Source organism: Hemibagrus wyckioides, linkage group LG02 (assembly GCF_019097595.1).
Source record: "Hemibagrus wyckioides isolate EC202008001 linkage group LG02, SWU_Hwy_1.0, whole genome shotgun sequence".
Classification (NCBI taxonomy): Eukaryota; Metazoa; Chordata; class Actinopteri; order Siluriformes; family Bagridae; genus Hemibagrus; species Hemibagrus wyckioides.
The window spans coordinates 18,000,543-18,025,480 of NC_080711.1; the positions used below are offsets into that span (position 1 = coordinate 18,000,543).

At 40.1% G+C, this 24,938-nt stretch overlaps 1 protein-coding gene across 2 annotated transcripts; it reads right to left on the reverse strand.

Annotated features, from left to right (window-relative positions):
* Positions 1-2,704: 2,704 nt before the first annotated feature.
* Positions 2,705-24,938, reverse strand: crlf3 (cytokine receptor-like factor 3). 2 transcript variants are annotated; one of them, XM_058416572.1, is made up of 9 exons: positions 24,821-24,938; positions 18,289-18,406; positions 11,786-11,993; positions 8,265-8,352; positions 7,919-8,096; positions 7,601-7,823; positions 6,502-6,643; positions 6,020-6,132; positions 2,705-4,617 (listed from the first exon to the last, which is right to left on the reverse strand). In XM_058416572.1, exons 2-9 carry the CDS (start codon positions 18,403-18,405, stop codon positions 4,352-4,354), a joined length of 1,335 nt encoding a protein of 444 aa, XP_058272555.1. In that variant the 5' UTR covers position 18,406; positions 24,821-24,938; the 3' UTR covers positions 2,705-4,351. The 2 variants fall into 2 exon arrangements, with proteins under 2 accessions (XP_058272555.1, XP_058272563.1); XM_058416580.1 differs by having other exon boundaries at positions 24,829-24,861.

The following is a 24,938-nucleotide window of genomic DNA, read 5'->3' on the forward strand; positions in this document are numbered from 1 at the left end:
CCCAGGTAAGGCAACCCACACACAGCCATCCATATGATAGGCATGATAGCGTCATCAAACCAGGCCACTTTCTTCCACTGCTCATATTTGATACATGGAAATGGCTTGGTTTGACTGAAAGATGCTGGCTTAGGATTGTGAAATCTGTGCCCTACTATCCATAGCCTCCATGGGCCAAGTGAGAGGAAAGTTGCCACATATCATTTTCTGTGAAGTAGTGGCTCAAATGGTTAAGACACTGGGTTACTGTTTAGAAGGTCAGGGTTCAGGCTGCCACTCAGCCACTAACCCTGTCTTCTCAAGGGTGCTGTATCATGGGTGACCCTCCATTCTGACCCCAACTTCCTTCACTATGCATGTGACAAATAAAGTCTTCTTTCTTCTATATTAGCAATGGTCAACTCTAACCCTTCAGGCACACTACCATCCAGAGAAGATGAAGGTTATCAGGTGCATCCTCCAAGCTACATAAAGCCAGCCACATGCATGAGCTCACACACCCATGACTGGCTAGTTTTGCTATGATTGATAGGGAAGAGAGAATCTGCCACCTCTACCTTCCCAGATGGCTCGACTGACTGTTGCATCACTGTGAATGAAACCTGCAACCTTCGGATGATCACTGTTTTGTTGCGCCACTCTGGAGCACTGACACCAGATTTTAACATGGCAGTTTAACTGGACACATTTCCCAGATGCAACTGGATACCTAGCATCATTACATCACTAAAGAGGTCTCTGCTGAAAAGTACAAGCTTCTGTGTTACAGAAGTGTTTTAGCCTCTGAATATTTGATTTTGACTGATCCACATTCACCCTAAGCAGTTAATTGGTATTGAAACAGCAATTCCGAACCAACGACTCTGCCTCTGTCTGGAAAGGGCTTAGGGTGATCACCAACTACAAGCCTAGAGCCCCCCACTCTGTGAACGACTTGCACCTGGCCAACAACCTGAATGAGTATTACTGCCGCTTTGAAAGACAATGGGACAGACCTGACCTCCCCCATTCCTCCCCGCACCAGCCATTGATCAGCAGTAGCCCCCCCTCCTACACTTCCATACCTGGATCACCCACACATCTCCACACCTCACTGCCACCCTCCCTCACCCCTGACACCTCTCACTATCAAAGAGGAAGATGTGAATAGGCTGTTTAAACGTCTGAACACCCGCAAGGCTACAGGCCCAGACTCTGTCTCACCCTCCACCTTGAAGCACTGTGCCAATCAGCTGTCCCCAGTGTTCACAGACATTTTTAATACCTCACTGGAGACCTGCCATGTGCCAGCCTGCTTTAAGACCTCAGCCATCATCCCAGGCCCCAAAATGACAAGGATCATAGGACTTAATGATTACAGACCCATCGCCCTGACTTCTGTGGTCATGAAGTCTTTTGAGCGCCTTGTGCTGTCCTACCTCAAGGACATTACAGACCCTCTCCTGGATCCACTACAGTTTGCCTACAGAGCCAACAGATCTGTAGACGATGCTGTGAACATGGCCCTCCATTTCATCCTCCAACACCTAGATTCCCCAGGACCCTACACCAGGATACTGTTTGTGGACTTCAGCTCTGCGTTTAACACGATTGTCCCAGCTCTACTTAGAGACAGGCTCTCCCAGCTGAATGTGCCTGACTCCATGTGCAGTTGGATCATGGACTTCCTGACAGAGAGACGGCAGTTTGAGGAACTCAGGACCAGGACCTCACGTCACAAGAACAATTTCTGACCCAAACCCCCCCAAACAATCCGGACACTCACTTCCACATTCTAAATTGCACTACTGTTCATTCAAACTCTCACTTTTGTGCACAGTACTTATCTCATTCTAGATTGTGTACATACCTCACATCTGTATATATGTTTGGACAGTCACTTTCACTTTTTACATTCTATTGCACTACTTCTCATGCAAGTCACTTTATACAGTATTTATTTAACTTATTCTAGCTCTGTTCTAAAATTGTGTACATTTGTACAGACATTTCATACCTGTGTATATGTTTGCACCTGACACCAAGACAAATTCCTAGTACTGTAAAGTGCTCTTTGCTGACAATTTGCTGTACCTGGCTATAAAACGTTTTCTGATTCTGAAAGTAACTCTGCTTTCTGGGCTTGTTCTTATGCTAGTCAAGGCCAGACTATCCTTCTCACCAGGCTGTCAGTCAGGTTCTGCTGACTTTGGAGTGGCAGGAAGCTCATGCCTCGGGTTGCCATCATGTCTCGTGTTAGTTCGATGTCGCTAGACCTGCATGCACTCTAACCTTTATAAATTGCTTTTTTCCAAGCTGTGCACTTCCTGCTGCCGGGCACAATGCTTCTGCTGTGGCTCCTCTCACCATCCATGCATCCTGATACTCTACTTCTGCATGAAGCTTCCTGCTCACTGTGGACGGACATGCTAAAAGATTTCCACTTCCTGTAAACAATTTATTCCCAAGACTTGCCCTTGCTTCAGTGAATAGTCTCTGGATACTGACGATTTGTGCTATCTAAGAACTGCTGTGATCACTGCTTAGTGTGCTTAGTCCAGGCATCGTAGGTACAATGAACATCCTTTTAACTCAGTATTATCTTAACTCTTCAGTGGTTCCTCTTCAGGTCTCTTTCTCCTCAGGGAGCTTTTCTATGCAAGTTTCTAGAAAGCTGCTGTGTGGCAATGTACTATATGTACTTCAAAGCACTATACAGATCACATTGAATTGAATAGTTTTATTAATTATTTGCAAAATATTCTGCTTGCGCTGTAACGGGTGTTTTCAGAAGGCACACACACATGAGGTACAAAGAAGAAGATACAAATTCACTGAACCATCACAGTTTGATAAGTGGTGCTACTAGCCTGGTTACACGTTCAACAGCATTATAATATATATATAAGTACCTTCTAGAAGTTTTTAAATAACCAAATTCTGTCTTCTGACTCCTGGTTCTGTAAATGACAACTGCACAATCTTTTCTCAGCTAGCAGGTTAGCAAGCTTATCCTTTAGCGGTTCAGTTTCGGACAGTAGACAGTCAGGAATATTTTGTTATATTGTTTGTTTGTTTTTTTGTGCGCGTGTGAAATGTAAGAATTTACTGTAGCTATAGTCAGCAATATGTAAAAGTTTTTCAACTAAAATTTAAGGCAGGTAGCATCTCGTATTAAATTTTGACCTATGTTTGATGTCATAAGATATGGATTATGGCCCACAAGAACATCAGTCGAGGGAAACACAATAATTCACACTGGTTTTGCACCTGTTTCATTTCAGTCCATATCCCAAAGCATTAGCACGGGGAAAAATTCATTGTTACTGTGAAGAGAGAGAGGGGGGGGGTAAAAAAAAAAGGAAGCGACCTCAAATATGTGCAATTGAGCTTGTGCGGTAAACCAGCATGCTCTGCAACTCAAGTCTGCAGCATTTTGTGATCTATAAAAACCTCAAACACACCTGTTCTCGAGAGACGAGTGCAAATGTTTAAATGAATTACTTTTTTCAGGCACATCTTTAAAATATTAAGGTCCTTAAGATTCTTTGCATTAGTCGGACTGTTTCTTAACACGCATCTCTGATTATTTTCTTTCAGAGTTTTAAACAGATTTTTATTTTAAACAGTGTTCCTGTTCAAAATGAGCAAGCCGGGTACATCCTTGGATATGAATACGGCATCAGTGAAGCTGACTAGACTGCTAGATGTTTTTAGTTGTTTTTCTGATTCTGATCTCTGTTGATCAGGAAACACAAGTAGAAGAGCAGAGAACTAATGGACGTCAACCCTGGTCAGCTGCATGAATCCATGGGACCTTGGGAGTAAACAGTGTAGGTAACCATGAGAGTGATACAGTATTGTAACCAGCATGACAAGGGCAAGGTCATCACAGCACATTCTGGTCAGCTAGGATAGTTTGCGATCACATCTTTTTGCTCACTTGTGGTAGCGTTAGCTGTTGGCTCATTAAAAAGATGTTAGCATTTAAAGGTGAGTATGCAGCACATCTCTCGTTGTTATTGCGTTTGTTCTAACAAGTTAACCTGGGAAGAACTTTCTTAACATTCCTGGCATTGACAAATCATTCAATATTACAAGCTTCTCCTCTTCTTCCTCCTTCTATAGGTCACCCAGTAGCCCAAACAATAAATGGTTTAAAAAAAAAAAAAAATCATGTGCTTGGGGTTAAAATGAAATAACAGACAGTTCAACATTTAGCATGGTGGCTGGACAGCAAGATAAAAAAACAAAAAAACAACTCTACTGTGTGATTAATCGTATGTGTGCTGTGAGTAAACACTGTAAACAGCTTTGACATCAAGATACAAATCTAAGAAAAGCACATCAGCAAAACAAGGAATTGTGGCATCTAGAAAACCAGCACTTTCCAGCCGGGGTGTGTGAAGGAACAGCCGAAGAAGAGGCAGTCCACAACTTGGTCGAGCAGCCAATCGAAAACCACCTCCCTGTTCCCTGAACCGATCGTAACCCGCAGCTTGAAGCTGCTCGCATCACTTGGGTTGTTGTTGTTGCCGGGAAAAACGCTGACCACTTCCATGTCGAAGGTGATGGCTGAGCCGATGGTGACGGCGGGAAGCTGATTGGTCATTTCTTTCCCGTTAACGAATACAGCACCTGTGAAAGAAATGTAACAATCATTAGTATAGTGTTGGAATGTAGTATTTATATTTGTTATATTTAATAAAGCTGAGCACAGACTTTCACTTGCCAGGAAAACTTTTATAAATATTACAGCAATGAAAAGTCATATATGTTAACTCAGATATGTACCAGGCTTAATGAGAAGAAGAAGCTTTTATTTGATATACAGAAATGAATTTCTTCACACAACTTGCTGGGGTCGGAGTGCAGGGCAAGCCATGAGTACCATGGAGCAAAGAGCGTTAAGGATTAAGCTTGAGTCCTGGCCTTCTGATCAGTAACCCAAAAGTCTTGACCACCAAGTTGTTGTCAGAATTGAGAATAGAACCCATATCCTTAAGCGACCTTAGCAGCACCTTAGACTTCTTGACTGCAACACTCTGATGCATTATTTAGCTAAAGAAAGCTTCACACTGTCCTCCTGTCAGTCTGTTTCTAGACACTGCTTCACTTAAAGTGTTTGAATGTCTAATATTACTAACCGTCATCACCTGTATCACTCAGACAGCAATGTGGAGTACTGCTTTGGAAGAACCACCATTAGATTAAACTACATAAAGCTAGTGAACCATGACAGTCTCAGTACTTGATTCTGTGCCCACGATTTGAGCTCTTGGCTGACAGGAGTGGAACCCAGTGTGGTCTTCTGCTGTTGTAGCTCATCAGATGTTTTGAGATGCTTTTCCACTCACCACTGTTCACTGTTCACCAAGAATGATTATCCGAGTTATTATAGACTTCCTGGCAGCTTAAACTAGTCTCCTCACTTTCCACCCACCAACCTTTCATTCAGTGCACCATTCTGTGTAAACTCTAGAGACTGTGTGTGAAAATCCCAGGAGATCAACAGCTTCTGAAATACTCCAACCAGCCCAAATGACACCAACAAGAAGTCTGCTGCCACCTGGATGGCTGATTGGATAACTGCATAAATGAGCAGTGTTCCTATTAAATTGGACGGTGAGTATATATCATTTTTTCACTTAAACTCGCACTCATAACCTCGGTGTCATGGCTCACAGATTTGTTTCCATAACAAATCCAGCCACCAAGAAGCATGGCGACTATAAACATCTTTCAGTTGCTGGCAACAAGTTAGGTACGAGTTAGCCTCTTAGTGTCATGCTAAACACGTCAGTTTTAGCTTCAAACTATCATTTCAGATCCAAAAGACATGATATAGTGGAGCAGAATACTACACCAGCACATTGTAGTGAAAGTGCAGGAAAAATTAAATAGTGAGTTATGAGGTTCATGACGAAAATCATGACGATGTCCCTTATTTATAACTCATTTATACACCGGCAGCTTTGGTATAGGTTTGTAGATTAACTTGATGTTATTATCCATTACTGGTGGTGTGGATCAGACCTACCGTTAGTGGAGATACAGACAGCCTGGTCCCTCTGCAGAGATTCTGCATCACTGCGTTTATCCACACACACACCCACACTGTCACGCTTATCTATCTGTCCAGCTGCTGTAATCCTACAAACACAAAAACACAATATCAGTTTACAACAGTGCTGTATTTCAGGAGCAGGTATGGGCATGCTGAGGATTGTTTATAGTCAAGCAAACATAAAACAATGAGTAACCAGTTTAGCAGCACTGATTTGAACAGAAACATAACCGTTCTTGTTTTAGGCGTAATTTACTAGGAAGGTCATTAGAAACATTTAATACTAAACTCGGTTGTAAAAATCCTGCTGTGTGATCCAGAGCGTCGCACAGCCGTTAACTTCTCGCAGGATTAATGGAAATATTTTAGCAGTATCAGCTACTTGTGCTTGTGCAGTGGGTCAGTTTTTAAGAAGCGATGGAATAAAAGCGGCTCAGCAGTGCCGCAGGTCGTACTTGAAGGTGAGCGTTTGTCCGCAGAAGTAAGACGGCGAGTTGGAGTAAAGCACAGAAGTGCAGCTCGGTGAAGACGAGTCACTGCGCAGGGCCATGTTCCTCCTGCTGCTCAGAATGTAGCCGTCCACGCCTGCAGTCCACTCTAAACACACACACACAATAAATTACAATAATACAAAGTTACAATAAATTAGAAAAAAGGATTTTTATTATTTTCTCACTTTACACTTAAATTCTAAATCTAACACTGACCTATTTTAGTCGTCAACAAGTTAAAATTAAAAAAGTAAAATTATTTTCATGTCACGATAATTTATTAATTAATTAATGAAACATTTGGGTTTCTTTCTCATTGACCGGGATTTATTTAATGTGCTGCCTCTGCTAATTTATAATTAAATTAGGGATAAAATAGGGCTAAATTATTTGCGATAATAAAAAAGGATAAAATAGTAACTTAACTTTAAACTTTATAATTTTGAAAAAATATATTAAAAAGTATTTTAAAAAATATATACAAAAAAAAACCAAAATTATACTATTAAAAATATAAACTTAATTTTATATTAAGTTACAAAGTTGTTTTTCTCTGTTTCTGTACTTCTTTAAAGCTGCTTTGAGACAATGTGCATTGTTGAAAGTGCTATACAAGTAAATTTAACTGAATTGAAAAATTATAATTAGATTATAATTCATTCACTAATTAGAGCTGCTGTTCCAAACTGTTTTAAATCCACATCTGGATGAGTGAAAGATTCAGAATAAAGACGTCCAATAGAGCAAATAAATGTATAAGATGCTATACGGTGTATCGACTCTGTTTATGTTATAATTAAATGAGGTCATCGTATGAGGGTCCTTGGAAACTCTTTCACTCTGGACGGTGTCTGCAAAAAAAATTTGTAACCTCCGGTTTATACTAAACATATAAAAAGTTTACACAACCCTGATTAAAAAAACAAACAAACAAAAACTTGCACTTATGCAACCTAGTTCTAGGAAATTTCTTATTTATTTTATCAAGTTTCTATTTGTGGAATGATTTATCTTGGTTTCATTTTAACAGGAATGCGTACACTGTGTGTGTGTGTGTGTGTACCGTGCGCTGTGAGTGTTGTGTATCCGGTCTGTGGGACGCTCCATGGGCTCCACTCAGTGCGTCCCTCGCCCCGTGCACACACTCGGAACTGGTAATCCGTGTGAGGGTCCAGGTGCAGCAGCAGAAACTCACACTCACTCCCGATGTAGGCGTCTTCGTAGTGGGTGGAGCTACTGCGTCTGTACTGCAGTCTGTACTCCTGAGGGAAGAAGTCCTCATCCACCTAAACACACATTTTCATAAACTGTTTACACTCCAATCTCACTGGACTTACTAACACTGAATACTCACTCATATTATAGGTTGTGTGTGTGTTACCTTGCTCCAGCGCACCAGCACTCCACCCGCTCTCTCAACCAGCTCCTCTATCTGTACAGGTGGGTGTGATGACACACTCCCATGACGCACCACTCGCTCCTGCATCACACACAACAACGAGTCGTCCAACTGCGCCGACACACATGGCACGTCCACCAGCGCCGGCACCTCGGGGAGGCTGCACGCAAATTAAGCTAATTAGCTACTACTACAGTTAACAAGGTAAGTCCTTGTCTAATTAGGTGCACAGGCAAGTTAACCATCTCATTTTATTTCAACTGTTTATGTACAAACAGTGTAACTGAAAGCAAGCCGTGACTTTGAGGTGTATGTGTTTGGTTCCCACCTGTCCAGTTGGATGTTTAGAGCTTTTTTTGCAAAGCTGCACAGTTTGTCCTCTCGGTCACTGATCCCACAACGTATCGCAGCTTCACCTGCACAAACAGGATAATCCAGATTAATCAGACTAGCCTTTAGGAAATCGTCTCCTTTATGATATGACTTTATACTGTGATATGTAAATCCTACCATAACACATTAATATTACGCTACAGTATATTCATACACACACTATATTGCCAAAAATTTTGGGATGTCTGCCTTCACATGCACATGAATGTAATATGGAGTTGGCCCGCCATATAACAGCTATAACAGCTTTAACTCTTCTGGGAAGGCTTTCCACATTGTTTAGGAGTGTGTTTATGGGAATTTTTGACCATTCTTCTAGAATAACACTGATGTTGGACGAGAAAGTCTGGCTTGCAGTCTTCGCTCTAATTCATCCCAAAGGTGTTCTATAAGGTTCAGGTCAGGACTCTGTGCAGGCCAGTCAAGTTCCTCCACATGTCTTTATGGACCTTGCTTTGTGCACTGGTGTGCAGTCATGTTGGAACAGGAAGGGGTCATCCCCAAACTGTTCCCACAAAGTTGGGAAATTGTCCAAAATGTCTTGGTATGCTGAAGCATTAAGAGTTCCTTTCACTGGAACTAAGGGTCCGAGTCCAACCCCTGAAAACCAACACCTGAAGTCAATGATTTGAAAGGGTGTCCCAAAACTTTTGGCAATATAGTGCATCAACTCAATGTTTTTAGGAACGCCTGAACGCCTAAGCACCAGCTCATTTATGCCATCTCTGCTAAATTCTTGTATGTAAATGATATAATTGATCAAAATTTTCCATCAGGAAACCATTTATTGAGCAATTTTTGAAGGAGTCTCCAGTGTCAACACTGCTATAACAATCACAGTTAAGGATTCCTGTCTGTCATGTGACTTCAGACTAAAGCTTTTTGTACTTAGTTTTCTCGAACAATGACGAGTTTCATTTTTTCTCTTTCAAGAGATAGAAAAAAATAAGAGATTTATAAGAAGAAAGACTGTTGATAGCTGCTATAATGTAATTGGGAACAGGAACTAACCTATTTAAAGGATGTTTCTCAACATTAAATGTAATTATAAAGTAGAAGATGTAGTTTGTAAATAAACAGTGCTCGCAAATTGCTATAGTATATGAGAAATAAAAAACTTTATGTGGGGGATGTGCTGTTATTGGAAGATAATGAACTTTGGAGTGGTAATAATTTATGGTGCATCACAATACCACAATTTTTAACAAATTTTCTAGAACAGCTGTGTTTTATTGTTACTGCTGCTGTGCAGGAACACAACATGCTTATTAGCTATATAAACATTTATTAGTTTTCCCCTCTGAATAACTGCACCGTCACCCGGCTGCTGCACAGTTATGTGGTGTTTATAGTCTCTGAACATGAGACACTGGAAGTGGATCTGAAAGACAAGGCACCTGCTTCCATGTCTAAAGTATGTTAGTGTTATAAAACACAGCACTTTAACAGCTAAAGTTTTCTGTAAAGAGTTGCAGTTAGTTACTGAGATACAGACGTTGCAGAGATAAAGACGTGTACTAAATGTTCAGTATTCAGAATAGTCTGTCAGCCTACATGGAATAAAATAACACAAAGATGGTGAAGATGAAACAATAATATTCTGTAATTATTTCCACTATTTCACGACAGTCAAAGCAATTACTAATAACAAGATAGTTCCGAATTACTAATAACAAGATAGTTCCGAATTACTAATAACAAGATATTACAAGATACTAATAATATCAGGTAACATGTCAGGTAACAATATCAGCTCATATCAGGTAACATGGAAGGGATTGACATCTGCCCCACGCAGACTCTCTACTGGTGTCCCACAAGGCTCAGTACTTGGTCCTCTCCTTTTCTCCCTCTACACTCACACTCTTGGCAAAGTTATACCCTCACACGGCTTTTCATACCACTGCTATGCTGATGACACCCAAATTATCTTCTCCTTCCCTCCCTCAGATACCACAGCTTCTGCCCGAATCTCAGCGTGTCTGGCGGACATTTCATCTTGGATGACAGCTCATCAGCTGAAACTTAATCCCAGCAAAACTGAACTGCTGGTCATCCCAGGTGATTCATCCCCAGACAAGGATCTTGCATTTTCTCTGAACAACTCAATGATCTCCCCTTCAGCCACTGCTCGCAACCTTGGGGTAACCATGGACAATCAACTGTCCTTTTCCTCCCATGTTGCCAATGTGACACGCTCATATCAGTTTCTTCTGTACAACATCAGAAGGATCCGACCATTTCTATCCACACAGGCTACTCAAGTGCTTGTTCAGTCTCTGGTTATTTCGAGACTGGACTACTGCAACTCTTTACTGGCAGGTCTTCCTCTGAATGCAATTCATCCACTGCAAATGATCCAAAATGCAGCTGCACGGCTTGTTTTCAACCTGCCTAAGTTCTCCCACTCCACCCCCCTGCTGTGTTCCCTCCAATGGCTTCCAGTAGCTGCACGCATCAGATTCAAAACACTGATGCTTGCCTACAAAGTCAAGAATGGACCAGCACCATCTTACCTCAAAGACCTTATTACTCCTCGCACTGCACCTCGCTCCCTCCAATCCACTAGCACTGCCCGACTGGTCCCACCATCTCTCAGGGTAAAAGGTAGGTATTCATCTAGACTCTTCTCTGTTCTGGCACCGAGGTGGTGGAATGAACTTCCCCTAGATGTCCGTACAGCAGAGTCTCTGACTGTCTTCAAACCACATCTTAAGACCTACCTTTTCCTGAGGCACTTAAACTAGCTCTTATCTTTCCCTGTTTATGTATTGTTATATGGTTAGAAAAAAAAAAAATTCCAATTTTAGGCTAATGGTATCCTAAGTCTGTAATCTATTGAACCAGTGTTAATATTTTCAGTGATAGTGACTTAAAGCACTTTTGTATGTCGCTCTGGATAAGAGCGTCTGCCAAATGCCAGAAATGTAAATATAAACAAGATGGTTCCGAATTACTAATAAGAAGATCGTTATGAATTACTAATAATAAGATTGTTACGAATTACTAATAATAAGATAGTTACGAATTACTAATAACAAGATCGTTACAAATTACTAATAACTAGTTACTAATTATTAATAACAAGAAAAGCGTCACCATGCTTTTCTCCCAACACTATTCTCTCCATTCTGGCTCCTGTACCAGTGCAGAAGATACAAAAAAAACACGAAGAATAAAACTCTTGCTCTTCCATTCTTGAACCCCTAATCACTTTCTTTATTAAAGCGACGTTCACACGTACAGCGAGGTCTATGAAGCCTCGAGTAGATGCTCCTACCCATTTATCAATGGTAGTGCAATCGACTTTACACCAAATCAGTTTGCTTCCTACTGAAATGAAACATGCTGGAGGTTTGTGTATAAAATACAGTGGCGTATTTATCACGTGAGATGAAGGAGAAGCAGTGTGTGCTACTGTCCCTTTCGCATTTCCTCACAGACTTTCAGTCTCACCTTCACGCAAGAGCTCGTCCGCCATTTTGACGCCATGCTCGATGAGTTTCTGGCAGTCATCTAGTGGACTGATGCTGTCCTGCTCGATGGCATCCACTTCCTGTAGGAGCGCGTTCAGTCGTTCATTTAGCAAACGGCTCAGCGTGGTCTGGAGATCCTGAAAATGACGTTTCAAGACCTCGCGAGTGTGGGTGGAGCTTCCTCGCACCTTCATCACAAAAACAGAGCAGGGTTAGAAAGGAAATGATGATCCAGCATTAAGCTAATGTTGGTCACAGGTTTGGTTAAATCTACTTATCTACCTCACCGTAACTAATAAATAACTGTGTGTTGTAATATAGTATTGTTTGCTCTGGTATGATGGTTAACTTAGCAAGCCACATGTCCAACCATGACTATTAACCTCTTCTGGTTCTCTGGTTTCCTCCTCAGTCCAAATGCAGGCGTTGTAGGCTGACTGGCATGTCTAAAATTGTCCGTAATAGTGTGTGAACATGTGTGTGATTGTGCCCTGTGAAGAGTTGGCACCCTGTTCATGTGCCCTGAGACCCCTGGAATAGGATCCAGGTTCCCTGTGACCCTGTGTAGGATAAGTGGTACAGAAAATGGATGGATGTGTGTGCTTTAGTAGAATGATCAGCTATGTCTCTCAGTCACCTTCATCAGTGACTGCAGGCTGCACACTAAAAATATACAGTAGTTAAAATGTAGACGGTGTATATTTCTGGGCATAGAGAACTGAATCCCTTCAAGATGGTGTGTGGGTTTGAAAAAGAGGAAATGATCTAAGACAAGGCCCTCTCTTTACGTTTCAAATTCCGATTCACCAAGATGAAACCACCACACTTCCTGTCTCTCATGCTTTTAAACATGAAGAGAGAAACACACACACACACTTCCTCTTGTACCATATCAAAAAAGAACTACGACAAATGCCCACTGCTAATACCCAATACTGACCCTCTCGCTGTAATTCACTGGCCATGTTTATACACAGAATTTTTTGTTAAAAAATGCTTTTAATTATTTATATATTTGCATCCTGAATGAATCTGTTTAGATTCATAGTAGTAGATTCATATAGTAGCTCAGTGCGTTATCTGAGAGGTCAGATGCAGAGCTTTTGTTATTCCTGAGTATTACACAACATCAGTCCCAGGAGGTCTAAACGTCCTTCCTTACTGAGCACAAGGAAGCGATCCTGAGAGCAGTCACTGTAACAGCAATCTGGTTCAAAACTTAACAAGGCGATCTTTCAGCTATTTATGAATATTAATGTCATCTCAGTAACAGAAACAATCAGAACACACACTTTTCAGTCAGTATTTTATATCTGTGTATTAACTCCAGCTGTAACGGCTCACATGAGGACAGATCGCAAACTAGCATCAGCTACATTCCTGCCGTTAAACACAACTAGACTAATGACATAACTGTAATGCTAATTAGCTTAGCTAGCTAAGATGTTGTTGGTTGACTTTACTCCAGAACATACGAATACGAAAATAATTCGAAAAAATAAAAACATTACGTAGTTTTCAATGGTGCAATCATTTTCTTGTTGAAAAGCTGGCGAGTTGACGAATGAGTCAGCAGATCCTGCTAATTGGTTTATTTCACAATTACCAGTTCACTCAGAATCAGTAGGTCCAACACTCTGGTTCAGAATCAATTCATTCAATATGTTCCACCAATGACCTGCTCCTTCACAGATATAAAACTTACCACATTCTCTTCATAGCATGGCTCCGCCCCCTTCTCCTCTAGTTGAACCAGTAATACTCATGTCTGAACTGAATGAATGACGTGCCTTGTTTATTCAGTTCAAGACAAGACAAGTCTCAGATCAATCCTCCTTCACAAACTAGTTCCTTCAGTTTGTACTGAACCAGGCAAATTCCTTCATGAGGTCTAACCAATGACATGATTCTTCACAGCCTGCACTGTAATACAGTCAGGAAAAAAAAACGCCAAAGCAGTCACGTGTTTACACAGAGGACTTGGACAGAGTCGGTACATGGAAGTGAACACGTGTGATTCATTCACTTTGAGTACGATTCATTCACAGCGATTTGTTCAAACAGCACCTCATACAGTCCACACAAGCATGGCATAACTCCACCTCCTTCTCCTCTTGTTGAACCTGTATGTGGAAGTACATGAAAGTGATTCGTTCACTTAAAAGCTGATTCATTCACTTAAAAGCCAAATCGTTCACTTAAAAGCCGATTCATTCACTTAACAGCCGATTCGTTCAGTTAAAAGCCGATTTGTTCACTTAACAGCTAATTCGTTCACTTAAAAGGCGATTCGTTCACTTAAAAGCCGATTCACTCATTTAAAAGCTGATTCGTTCACCTAAAAGCTGATTCATTCACTTAAAATCTAATTTGTTCACTTAAAAGGCGATTCGTTCACTTAACAGCTGATTCGTTCACTTAAAAGCCGATTCGCTCACTTAACAGTTGATTCGTTCACTTAAAAGCCAATTTGTTCCCTTAAAAGTTGATTCGTTCACATAAATGCCAATTCGTTCACTTAACAGCTGATTCGTTCACATAAATGCCGATTCGTTCACTTAACAGCCGATTCGTTCACTTAACAGCCAATTCGTTCACTCAAACACTGATTCATTCACTTAAAAGTTGATTCATTCACTTAAAAGCTGATTTGTCCACTTAACAGCTGATTCATTCACTTAACAGCTGATTCGTTCACTTAAATGCCCATTCATTCACTTAAATGCCCATTCGTTCACTTAAATGCCCATTCGTTCACTTAACAGCCAATTTGTTCACTTAAACACTGATTCATTCACTTAAAAGCTGATTTGTTCACAAACTAAATTCCACTAATACACATAACGGACACACAATAATTGGGCCGCACCCTGTTTACTGAAACATTCATGTATCTGTAACAGAATTATAGGATTACTTTTACCAGAAGGGACATGAGGAATGCTGCCATTAACATTGTTTAAAAGTAAGAATAGCTACATTGTGAACGGGACAGCCCTCGGGTCAGTAGCACACTCTACAAGTCTCAGCAGTCGGTGCCTTCAGATGAATTCGAACATGCTTAGATACTCAATATCTTGACCTAAGTAACAAATATAAATCACCTTCAAGGCTAACACCGTGCAAATACAAGAACTGTGCGTAATTATGAATATTTCCAATAAATGTCTTACCAAGAAAGGTCTTCACGCTGTATTGAAACTAAGCACTGAATGCTAGCAGAACTTCCACAGGCTCTTGTTAATAAGAAATGTTACACAAACACGCAAACGTATTTTAACTCTGGATTTTGAAATGAAAATGCTAAAACAAGACTGTAGAGAAAATAAGCTCTGCTTCTTGTAGAGATTTGTTGGGTTTATGACACACATGATGGTGTTTTCTTGTGACATTTAGAATACAGGAAGGAAGTTGGCTAGCTGTCGGTCGAACATGTACTTAAAAGGTAACACAAAATTTGTGTACATTTTTTTAATCGGTGTAATATGTCTGGAATGAGGAATATCCAGCTCCTAAACACACACACACACACACACACACACACACACACTGAGACCCTGGAGCTCCATTGCAGATGCATTCTACTACAGGCTGTGTCTGTCTCTCTGTCTGTCTCTCTCTCTCTGTCTGTGTGTCTGAATGTGCATACGTGTATCTGAGCACAGAGGGACAGTGCTGTCTGTCTGTGTTGAGCAGGAAACGGAAACACAAAGCCTAAAATAACACTGATAACGTGGCAGGAGTTCAAACTGATTACACGCACATCCTCATTTGTGGGGTCAATATTTTTCACAGGCTTTTAAAAAAATAATAATTTTTTCTTATATTATGGTTGCTGATAATGTGGTGACCGCCTACACACACCCATTCGCATACACCTTACTAGCCATACTCAAGCCTGTTCTTTCTGCTGTGGTCATTATTATTACTGTTATTCACTGTATTTGTATTTATGTTATTGGCATCATTATTTATGAGTTTTGCTACTAGATACTATTATTAATGCTGTAATTAGTGTCATTATTTTTATTATTCCTGCTACTATTGCTAATATTACTGTCATTACTGGGATTTTACTGTTATTGTTAATGATTATTGACAGTAATTAATCTTATAGTCATCACTGTTACTCATGTCTTTTATTAGTTCTGTTTTCCAGTATTACTCTTTGTATGTGCAGAGAGCAGTACACCAGACCGCAGTCATTAAACATAAACACAAGGTAAAGTGAACTGTAGTACAGACCAGGAAGCTGGCATTCCTCTGTGCTCAGTGCCGCTACATTCTCACGAATACATTTAGGTCGTATCGTTCACTGCTCAGGTCAGCAGCCGAAATAGACTCTGCTCTAAACAGAGTAGAAACAGCGTGTGCTGTTATAAACTAGTAGCACAATCTGTTTGGATTGGCAGATTGCGGTCATTTCGTGTCGTCTATTCATCAGCATGATGATGTACACTAGACATACACCGATCAGCCATAACATTATGAGCAGTGAGAGGTGAAGTGAATAACACTGATTATCTCCTCATCATGATACCTGTTAGTGGGTGGAATATATTAGGCAGCAAGTGAACATTTTGTTCCTTTAACGTCCAAAGCAATGGAAAAATTCTTACTTTGCATTCTTTATTTAATTCGGTCAATAATAACAACAATATACAACTGTTTTTTTTAACAGACCCCATAATTATTTAAATATAGGTCTCTACCAAACGGTTGCCCAATCAGCTTGGATTAAGTTAAAAAAAAATTGTTAATGAAATATAGTGACTCTACCAAACGGTTGCACAGAACATTAAAGGGTTAAAGTTGATGTGTTAGAAGCAGGAAAGGATTTGAGCGAGTTTGACAAGAGCCAAATTGTGATGGCTAGACGACATGATCAGAATATCTCCAAAAATGCAGCTCTTGTGGGGTGTTCCCGGTCTGCAGTGGTCAGTATCTATCAAAAGTATCCTTTAAGTCCTGTAAATATCCTTTTGGTCCTGTAAGTTGCGAGGTGGGGCCTCCATGGGCCAACTTACAGGGCTTAAAAGATCTGCTGCTAACATCTTTGTGCCAGATACCACAGCACACCTTCAGGAATCTAGTGGAGTCCATGCCTCGAGGGGTCAGGGCTGTTTTGGCAGCAAAAGGGGAAGCAACACAATATTAGGCCGGTGGTCATAATGGTATGCCAGATCGGTGTACGTCACACAGTATGACAAGGTATTGTGTCTACTAGTTTTAGCAAATGAGCACGGTATCTCAGACATCCCTTCAGTCTTATTTGTATAGTGACTTTTACAATGTACACTGTCCTTTATAAATGCTGGACATACTTTTTTTAGTTAGCTATTTCTAATGAGCAAGCCAGAGGCGATGCTGGTGTGGAAAAGCTCCTTGAGACAATATGAGGAAGAAACGAAAAGACTCAAGGGAATCCATCCACATCTGGGCGACACCAGAGAGTGCCATTATAAAACATTTACCTACTATAACTGTCTACTGTATGGTCAAAAAAAGAGCAACTGCATAACCAGGAAATTCATTTAAGCTTTAACATGAACTCAGTTTTGTTGAGGCTGAAGTCAACTGGTCACTGATGGAGACTTGAGCACAAAACTGTTTGTGGCAATTGTAGTCCTAGGCCATCTTCATGGATTCTAAGTGGTTCCATCCACAGGAATCTCATGTATCTCTAGGCCATGTGTAGATATGGATGCATCCCTTATTATTATTATTTAACTGTATTTCAAGTCATAACCCTGTATTACATTTAATAGGTGATCTGTGAGAGATCTGAGAGAGAAGGTGAAAAAAAGAGAAAGCTAAGTGGTCCAGCCAGACAGATAGAAGGAGAAAGTGTATGTGTATGTATATAAAGTATGTGTATACGTGTGTGAGTGTGTGTGTATGGCAGTGTGTCTGTTGTCTCTACAGGAAATAACAGTGTTGTTTACGCTCAATAAGCACAGTGTTTCTGAGAGGAAGCTGCTGGTGACAACACACACACACACACCAAGCAGACATTGTGAGATTCTTCTGTGGCTCAGTCTGCCAAACCTTAACACACCATTTAGCCTCACATACACAGCTGACCGCTCTGGCTCATGCCTCTTTAAGCACACGTGGTGTGCATTAATCTGAACACTCTATACGCTGCATAGGGGCTGAAGAGGAGCTTTTTTTTTACTTAGCAGCCTGCTAAAATACCAGCCATGGAGGGTTTAGCACTGATGGAGGGTTGTACTTTTGGTTTTGAGAGCAAAATTTACCACCCAGTATCGAAAACACAGGACAGACACATGGCTAACGGTTGTATTTCAGCTGCATGCTTATCCTGTTTGTATTACCATTAGCAATATAGCTCCAATACAGCTTGCTGAAATTTTTTTCATTCCAAATGTCTCATTTTCATTCCTTAGGTTCTTAAAACATGTATGTAGGATCACACACAGAGGACTGTGAAACACTTGGTGTGTGTGTGTGTGTGTTTACCTGTTTGCGTGCCTGGCTCAGTCCCTGTATTCTCTGCTGCAGTTCAGTCCTGTAGTTCTGAGCTGCTTCAATACACTCCTTCACCTCCTGCAGCAATGACTCTGCCTCCACAGACATCCTACACACAAGAGACAAAAACACATTGAGGGTCCTCAGGTACTGCTCATACACAGAGATGCACATCTATTGCAATGTACACACTAGGGGCTGCACAGTGTAGTCGAGTAATACGTTCACAAGTCGCGGCTGTGGGGATGTCAACTAGTCCGGACAGTGGAAAAAACGATAAAGAAAGCAGCTGAATTCGTTTTCAAATGTTAGACTGATGAAGACTAGATGAAGTCAACTGCACAAGTTTATGCTGGGAAAACCGTTTTCCAGTTTTCGATGGAAAAAATGAACAAAAATAGGTACCACCACACCACCAGAGGGCAGCCTCCTGTGCGAGTTTTAAGCATTATTCCTTATTTGTAACATTCACTTACTGTCTCAAGAGTATATAACGCACATGCACACAAGGCCATTTGATGGTTACTTGTTCCTTGCATACTTTTTAAATCATTTGTTTCATTGTTAATACTCCTATATATGAACCTTGCTCTCTGTTCTGTTCCGTTTTTTTCTTCTGTATAAACTGAAATATTATCACTGCCCTAATTGGTTCTTGCTCGTCTTGAACCTCTCCTCTCCTCAAAATCCTGAGTGTTACAGAAGGTTTTTCCAGAAAAAAATGGCTCTAGCAGAGGTGCAAGATCTCTGGTCAGGCATAATGTCACAAGGCCAACTATTGGGTATTTCCATGCCCAGAACATGCACCAAATCTCCACCACTATGGAGAAGCTCATCCAAACATACAGAGGGGCGTCTTGTTTGCATAAACCCATTTACACCCATTCACTGGAACATCATGAACGATATCCAACAAGCCCAACAAGATGATCCATCTTACCCAAAGTGCCAATGGGTGCACACCTCCCTCAGCTCTGGTCATCAAAGGCATCCAACAAACCAAAATAGGTTCGGGTGGCCATCTTTACTCTCTGATTTTAAGACATTTGTAATAGACTGTACTCTTTGTGCTCATTCATGCACTCCATAAGTGTCCTTGAACCCCTACACATTCCTCAAACACCATGGTCTCACACAGCCCTAGATTTCACCTTTGACCTCCCCAACTCAGAAGATAATACCACACTTCTCACTATTATTGATTCTCACCATTATTTTTTCCCAGGTATGTCATTTAGCACCATTCCACAAATTGGTCATGGAAACCACCAATTTGTTCAAGGAGCTATTCAGTCACTATTGTCTTCCAGAAGACATTGTTTCAGCCTTTGGCAAGCCTTTTGTTGATTTAACATCAATGTTAGTCTCATTTCAGGTTGCACCCTCAAGCCAGGATGGTCAACTAAATCAAGACATCTGGAGATTCCTACCACTACCTCTGATGACCAGAACTCATTAACCCAACCCTCTACAAAGAAGGCTGACCAACTGACATTGTCATCCATATCCTTAACTACAACCGGGCCAGATGGAACAGATATCCACCCAGGTCGAGCTCTCACTTTTCCTGCATCACTACTCAATCCTGCAGGCTCTTCTGCCCAAATCCAGGTACCTGAAGCAGCTTCTTTCTTCATTGACTTATAATGTCCACATACCCCTTAATCTTAACCAATGGGGCAACACCTTATTCTACCTGGTAGATTATGTGGACAGAAGAAATCTTGTGATCGGTGATCTCAGACCCCAAGGCCTGGTCAAAGAGGTTGTGTGGCATTAACAGCTGCCCATCAGGAGGGAAACTATACAGAACATTTCACTACTATGCCACTAAAGGACCATCTTTCCATGTTTTAAGAATTCTTCCTGTCTTAACAGTATATAAAGCACTAAGCAGAGCACAGAGTCTTGTAAATAAACTGTAGTGAGCTGTTTGGTTGTGAATTTTTTAGTTGTAGTCCACAGCCTTAGCACTTACAGCAGCAGTCCAAGATGAAGCTATTCATATACATTCTCCATTAGAGGAAGGAATTCAGGAAGGTGAACTTTGTGGTATCTTTGCAACACAACAAGCTCCTTTTTTTTGTCCCATTAAATTTACAAGAAGAAGAAAAAAAAAGAGTGGCTGGCGAGGGAAGAACTATTTATAGGTGCAACAACTTAAGTTCTAACAGGAACTAACTTGTTTCATGATTCAACACTTCAGCATTTCACCACCTCAATTATTTTCCTATCACAGCACACTCTGTCATAGTTTATTCCCTACGTATTGTCTACTTGACATTCATTTTCCAAATTGCTCGATAGGGCCGGCTATACACATGCTCATTATTTCACCAAAAAAATTGGAACGCGGGCGTGTTTATGCTCTCATATCAGCAGAAAAAGGCAACAAAGAACCGTAGTGAAAGAGGACAGACTCACTCAGCAGTGACTTACAAACTATTCCATTCATCTATTCATTCATTTCTTCATTGTTATTGATGTGATCATGTGTATTTTCTTTACTTTCTTTATTTTATTGGATTTTTTCTCCATCTTGAATGATTAACTTCCTTTTTTTTTTTCTATAATCACAAATATTTTGGAATAATTCTTTAAAACCTACACACTCAGTAACTGAAGCTTTCCTGACATTCACACAGCTGTTTATCTTGCTAATAACACACACACACACACACACACACAGGAGAGGAATGAATTCTGTTGAATTGTTCACCAAGTTTGACAGACCGGTTCTAACACAGCACCTCTGATCTCTTTATCTCTGATTGTTTACGGAATTTGTTCTATTGTGTTTTAATGTGTGTTCAAAAGTTATATTAAAATAAAAATTTCCATGTATCTCATAAACGAGTATGTCTTTTATTTTCCGAATCGATAGACAGGAATCACAATTTATATTATTGCACAATAGCACAATTTGTACTTCATTTACATTTTATCAATATATATAATATTCTACATCGATCAGGCACAACATTATGACCATCTGGCTAATATTGTGTTAGTCCCCCTTTTTGCTGCCATAACAGCCCTGACCCGTCCTGCACTGTGTATTCGGACACCTTTCTATCAGAACCAGCATTAACTTCTTCAGCAATCTGAGCAACAGTAGCTCGTCTGTTGGATTGGATCACACCGGTTCACCACTGTTGCTTGCTTGGACCACTTTTGATAGATACTGACCACTACAGACCGGGAACACCCCACAAGAGCTGCAGTTTTGGAGATGCTCTGATCCAGTGGTCTAGCCATCACAATTTGGCCCTTGTCAAACTCGCTCAAATCCTTACACTTGTCCATTTTTCCTGCTTCTAACACATCAACTTTGAGGAAAAAAGGTTCACTTGCTGCCTAATATATCCCACCCACTAACAGGTGCCATGATGAGGAGATCATCAGTGTTACTCACTTCACCTGTCACGGCTCATAATGTTATGCCTGATCTGTGTATGTTCATATTCATCCGTATCACTGTACTATATTCAGATCACATCACTGTATTCAGATACTACCTTCTCAATTGTTTATACATTTATTTTTCGATCGCAATTGCATTTCCATTTTAGCGTGCACACTGTGATATGTCTTTGATATACCTTTGAGACATCTTGGAAAATATCATGCTGTAAAAATGTGGTTAGATCACCCAGTCGTTTATCTCTTCTTGTTCTTCTCTGTCAAATAAGGGACTGAAATTTATGCATCAAACTCTGACACATCTTTCAAAAGATGGACAGAAAAGTGTGTGTGTGTGTGTTTAGTCATAGCATAACTAAAAGAGGATAATGATGCAATAAGCTGCAGTTATGACTAAAGGAAGTGACCCAAGCCGCACTTGCATATGTTCTTACATTTACATTTACACACAGTTCTAAAACACAGACTAGATTCAGGCCCGGATCGTTCTAGAACAACTGACTGTGTTCTAAAACCGCTGCTCTGTGTGGTGCGCTACATTCTAAACGTTTTCTCCCTCGCTAGCCTCTATCTCTTTCTTTTTTTTTCCATCTCTCCCTTTCGAACTTAATAAGAAAAAGGAAAAATAAAGTAACTGGTCATGTAACCAGGAAACCATCTTTTGTCCTGATGACTTTCCCATGTCAGGAAACCTAAACCAACAGACAGATACAAAGCACTGACACTGAAGTCTCATTACACAGCACTTTACCACGTCAGCCATTATATGCTGCTGTCTAATAACTGACATCACATTTGTGGCATGGTCATCTTACAGGTTCCTGTGAGCTGACCAATCACAGAAACAATATGAATAAACACCTTCTGACCAATCAGCATCGAGAATTCAACTGCGTCGCGCTATTAATTCATAAAATCCAGAGAGGAACTACAGTGTGTAGTAAATGCCTTATACACATTGTGTACTACACTCTGTATTATGTAGATATGAACATATAGATAAAAAGTAAAGCTCTCTATGTACCATGGAAGTATTTGAATGTTAGAGGACCCATTGTCAATGGCGTGTTACACTGAGAACGCAGTTTTTGATTAGTATTTCAGGTCAATTAATACTTAATGTACCATTTCTTCCCCTTAGTTAGCAGAAGCTCAATTTCAGCTGTGCAATTTACTTTCCATTTTAACAGAAATCACCCATGACTAATTTCTTAACCTGCCACTTTGTGCCCCACCATATAAGGATACTTCAGGGTGTTTTTGAGGTTGAGATGTTTCATGCTGATCGTTGCAAGATAATGAATTTATTTTTCATTCTTAGAAACGTTCAGGAAAGTACCATTCATGGTCAGGAGTCTTTCCTTGTGTTTCTTTTCTTTTTTTAAAAAAAAAATCAGGTCTTCTCAAATGCGGTGCGTTTTAACCAGATGAGGTGGGACAATTTGTGAAAAATGAATGTGTGCGTGTGTCTTCTTCCATTCGGAGCATCTGTGATTTCAAATGCAGTGGAATTTTCTCTAGTCAGGGAAAAAAAAGGTGGATTCGTCCCCAGCGGTTTTGTATCTACAGGCTGTCATCTGTTTCATGAATTCCGCACACTTGTGGCCATCGAAAATCCAAATGCACCGCTCACACACACACACACACAATATCTTTTTTAGTAACACACTGTTGCATGCTTTTTCAAACGTGCATTTTATGCATTCATGTAGATTTACGATGACAATGTTTTGGCGAAAAAATTGTTGAATGGCTACTAAACTAGAAAAACCTCTGGGGCTTGTTAGTCAAAGTCCTGAGACTAAGACAACAAATATCTCATTCTGGACTCAATCAGACATGAGCTACACGAACCTGTGACACAAATCATCATGAAGGTGACAGCATCGAATAACATAACCAACGACCAAGCAGATCATTCATGTTATCTACAGAACATAAATAGAAGAAGAACTCTGTATTTAATGTCATGGTCCTGTTATCACAATTACCATTCCTGTACTATTACCACTGATTTGTATTTCCCCCAGATTTACCTACCTACACATTTATATTATATTTTTTATACATTTTATAAATGCAAGCTGCTACAAGTACCATGTTGGTCCATCATTTTTCAGTTATTGCATAAGTATTGATTGATTGATTGATTGATTGCATCTGCAACATCTGTAAACTACACTGATCAAATGTTTACTGGTTTTTTTCCCATGCTCATTATCTGAAACCTAATCAACTTTAAGGGTTGTAAGCTCCGCCCACTTCCCAATCACACCATGTCACAGAAACACTAATTTACACCTAAATAATTTATACCTAATCATCATAACAAAAAAAAACATTTCCTATAATGCTTACTGCAGGCTCTGTAGGCCTTTCTCTGGAGAATGTGAATAAAAATAATCAATATTTTTAATTCTCACATCAGCTCGAGCCTGGCGTTGTTTTAAAGGAGCGTGTCCACGTGCACATATATATATATATATATATTAAATTGGACGAAGCCTCATTTGAATAAAGAAATGCTAAAATAAAAGCTTATATCATGAAATAATATAATAAAAGTTCCGACACGAAAAATAAATTATCCATAAGATTATCAACAACCTAATTCCTCTAAGATTATGATATATATTATATATATTTTTTTAAGAAAAGGGCATGTTATGTCTTGCCTTGATCGAAGTTTTTCCAAAGAATTAATTAAATAAAAATATTTTCTAATAGCAGCCTGTGCTTATTTACTGTGCTGAGCTGTTTTGCCCAACCCTGAACATGTTCATACTCGCTTAAAACAGACAAAAAAATGAACTTCCCCAAAAAATATATATATAAAGAGAAGAGAGGAGCATGCTGCTTTAAGATGCTGCTTATCTCTTTAATCCGTTATATGATGTATATATGGTGATAAACGGCGCTCGTGCTTTAACATGGTTTACTGAAAGAAAACAAAAATTAATGCCTCACTCTGTCAGTTTCACCCCGCCTCATGCACTTATGATTTATCCTTTACATTAGGATCTTTGCTCAAGCAAAAGGTTAACACGTCACTACTATCAGAAAGAGAACGGTAAATGAGATGAGAAAGTGAGAAACTTACTCTCTTACTCTTAACTTCAGCCCTCCAAGTCCTCCATTGACGTTCACTACAAACAGCTTCAACAGCAACTCCGAGCAAAAGATATTTTCTCTTTAATGCAAAGATGAACAGCCAATCA

Coding starts and splice junctions, on each gene's coding strand:
- crlf3 (XM_058416572.1), bottom strand. CDS start 18,405: ATGTCTGTGGAGGCAGAGTCATTGCTGCAGGAGGTGAAGGAGTGTATT. Junction 8,353..11,785: donor GGACGAGCTCTTGCGTGAAG/GTGAGACTGAAA, acceptor CTGTTTGTGCAG/GTGAAGCTGCGATACGTTGT. Junction 6,133..6,501: donor GGACAAACGCTCACCTTCAA/GTACGACCTGCG, acceptor TTGTGTTTGTAG/GATTACAGCAGCTGGACAGA.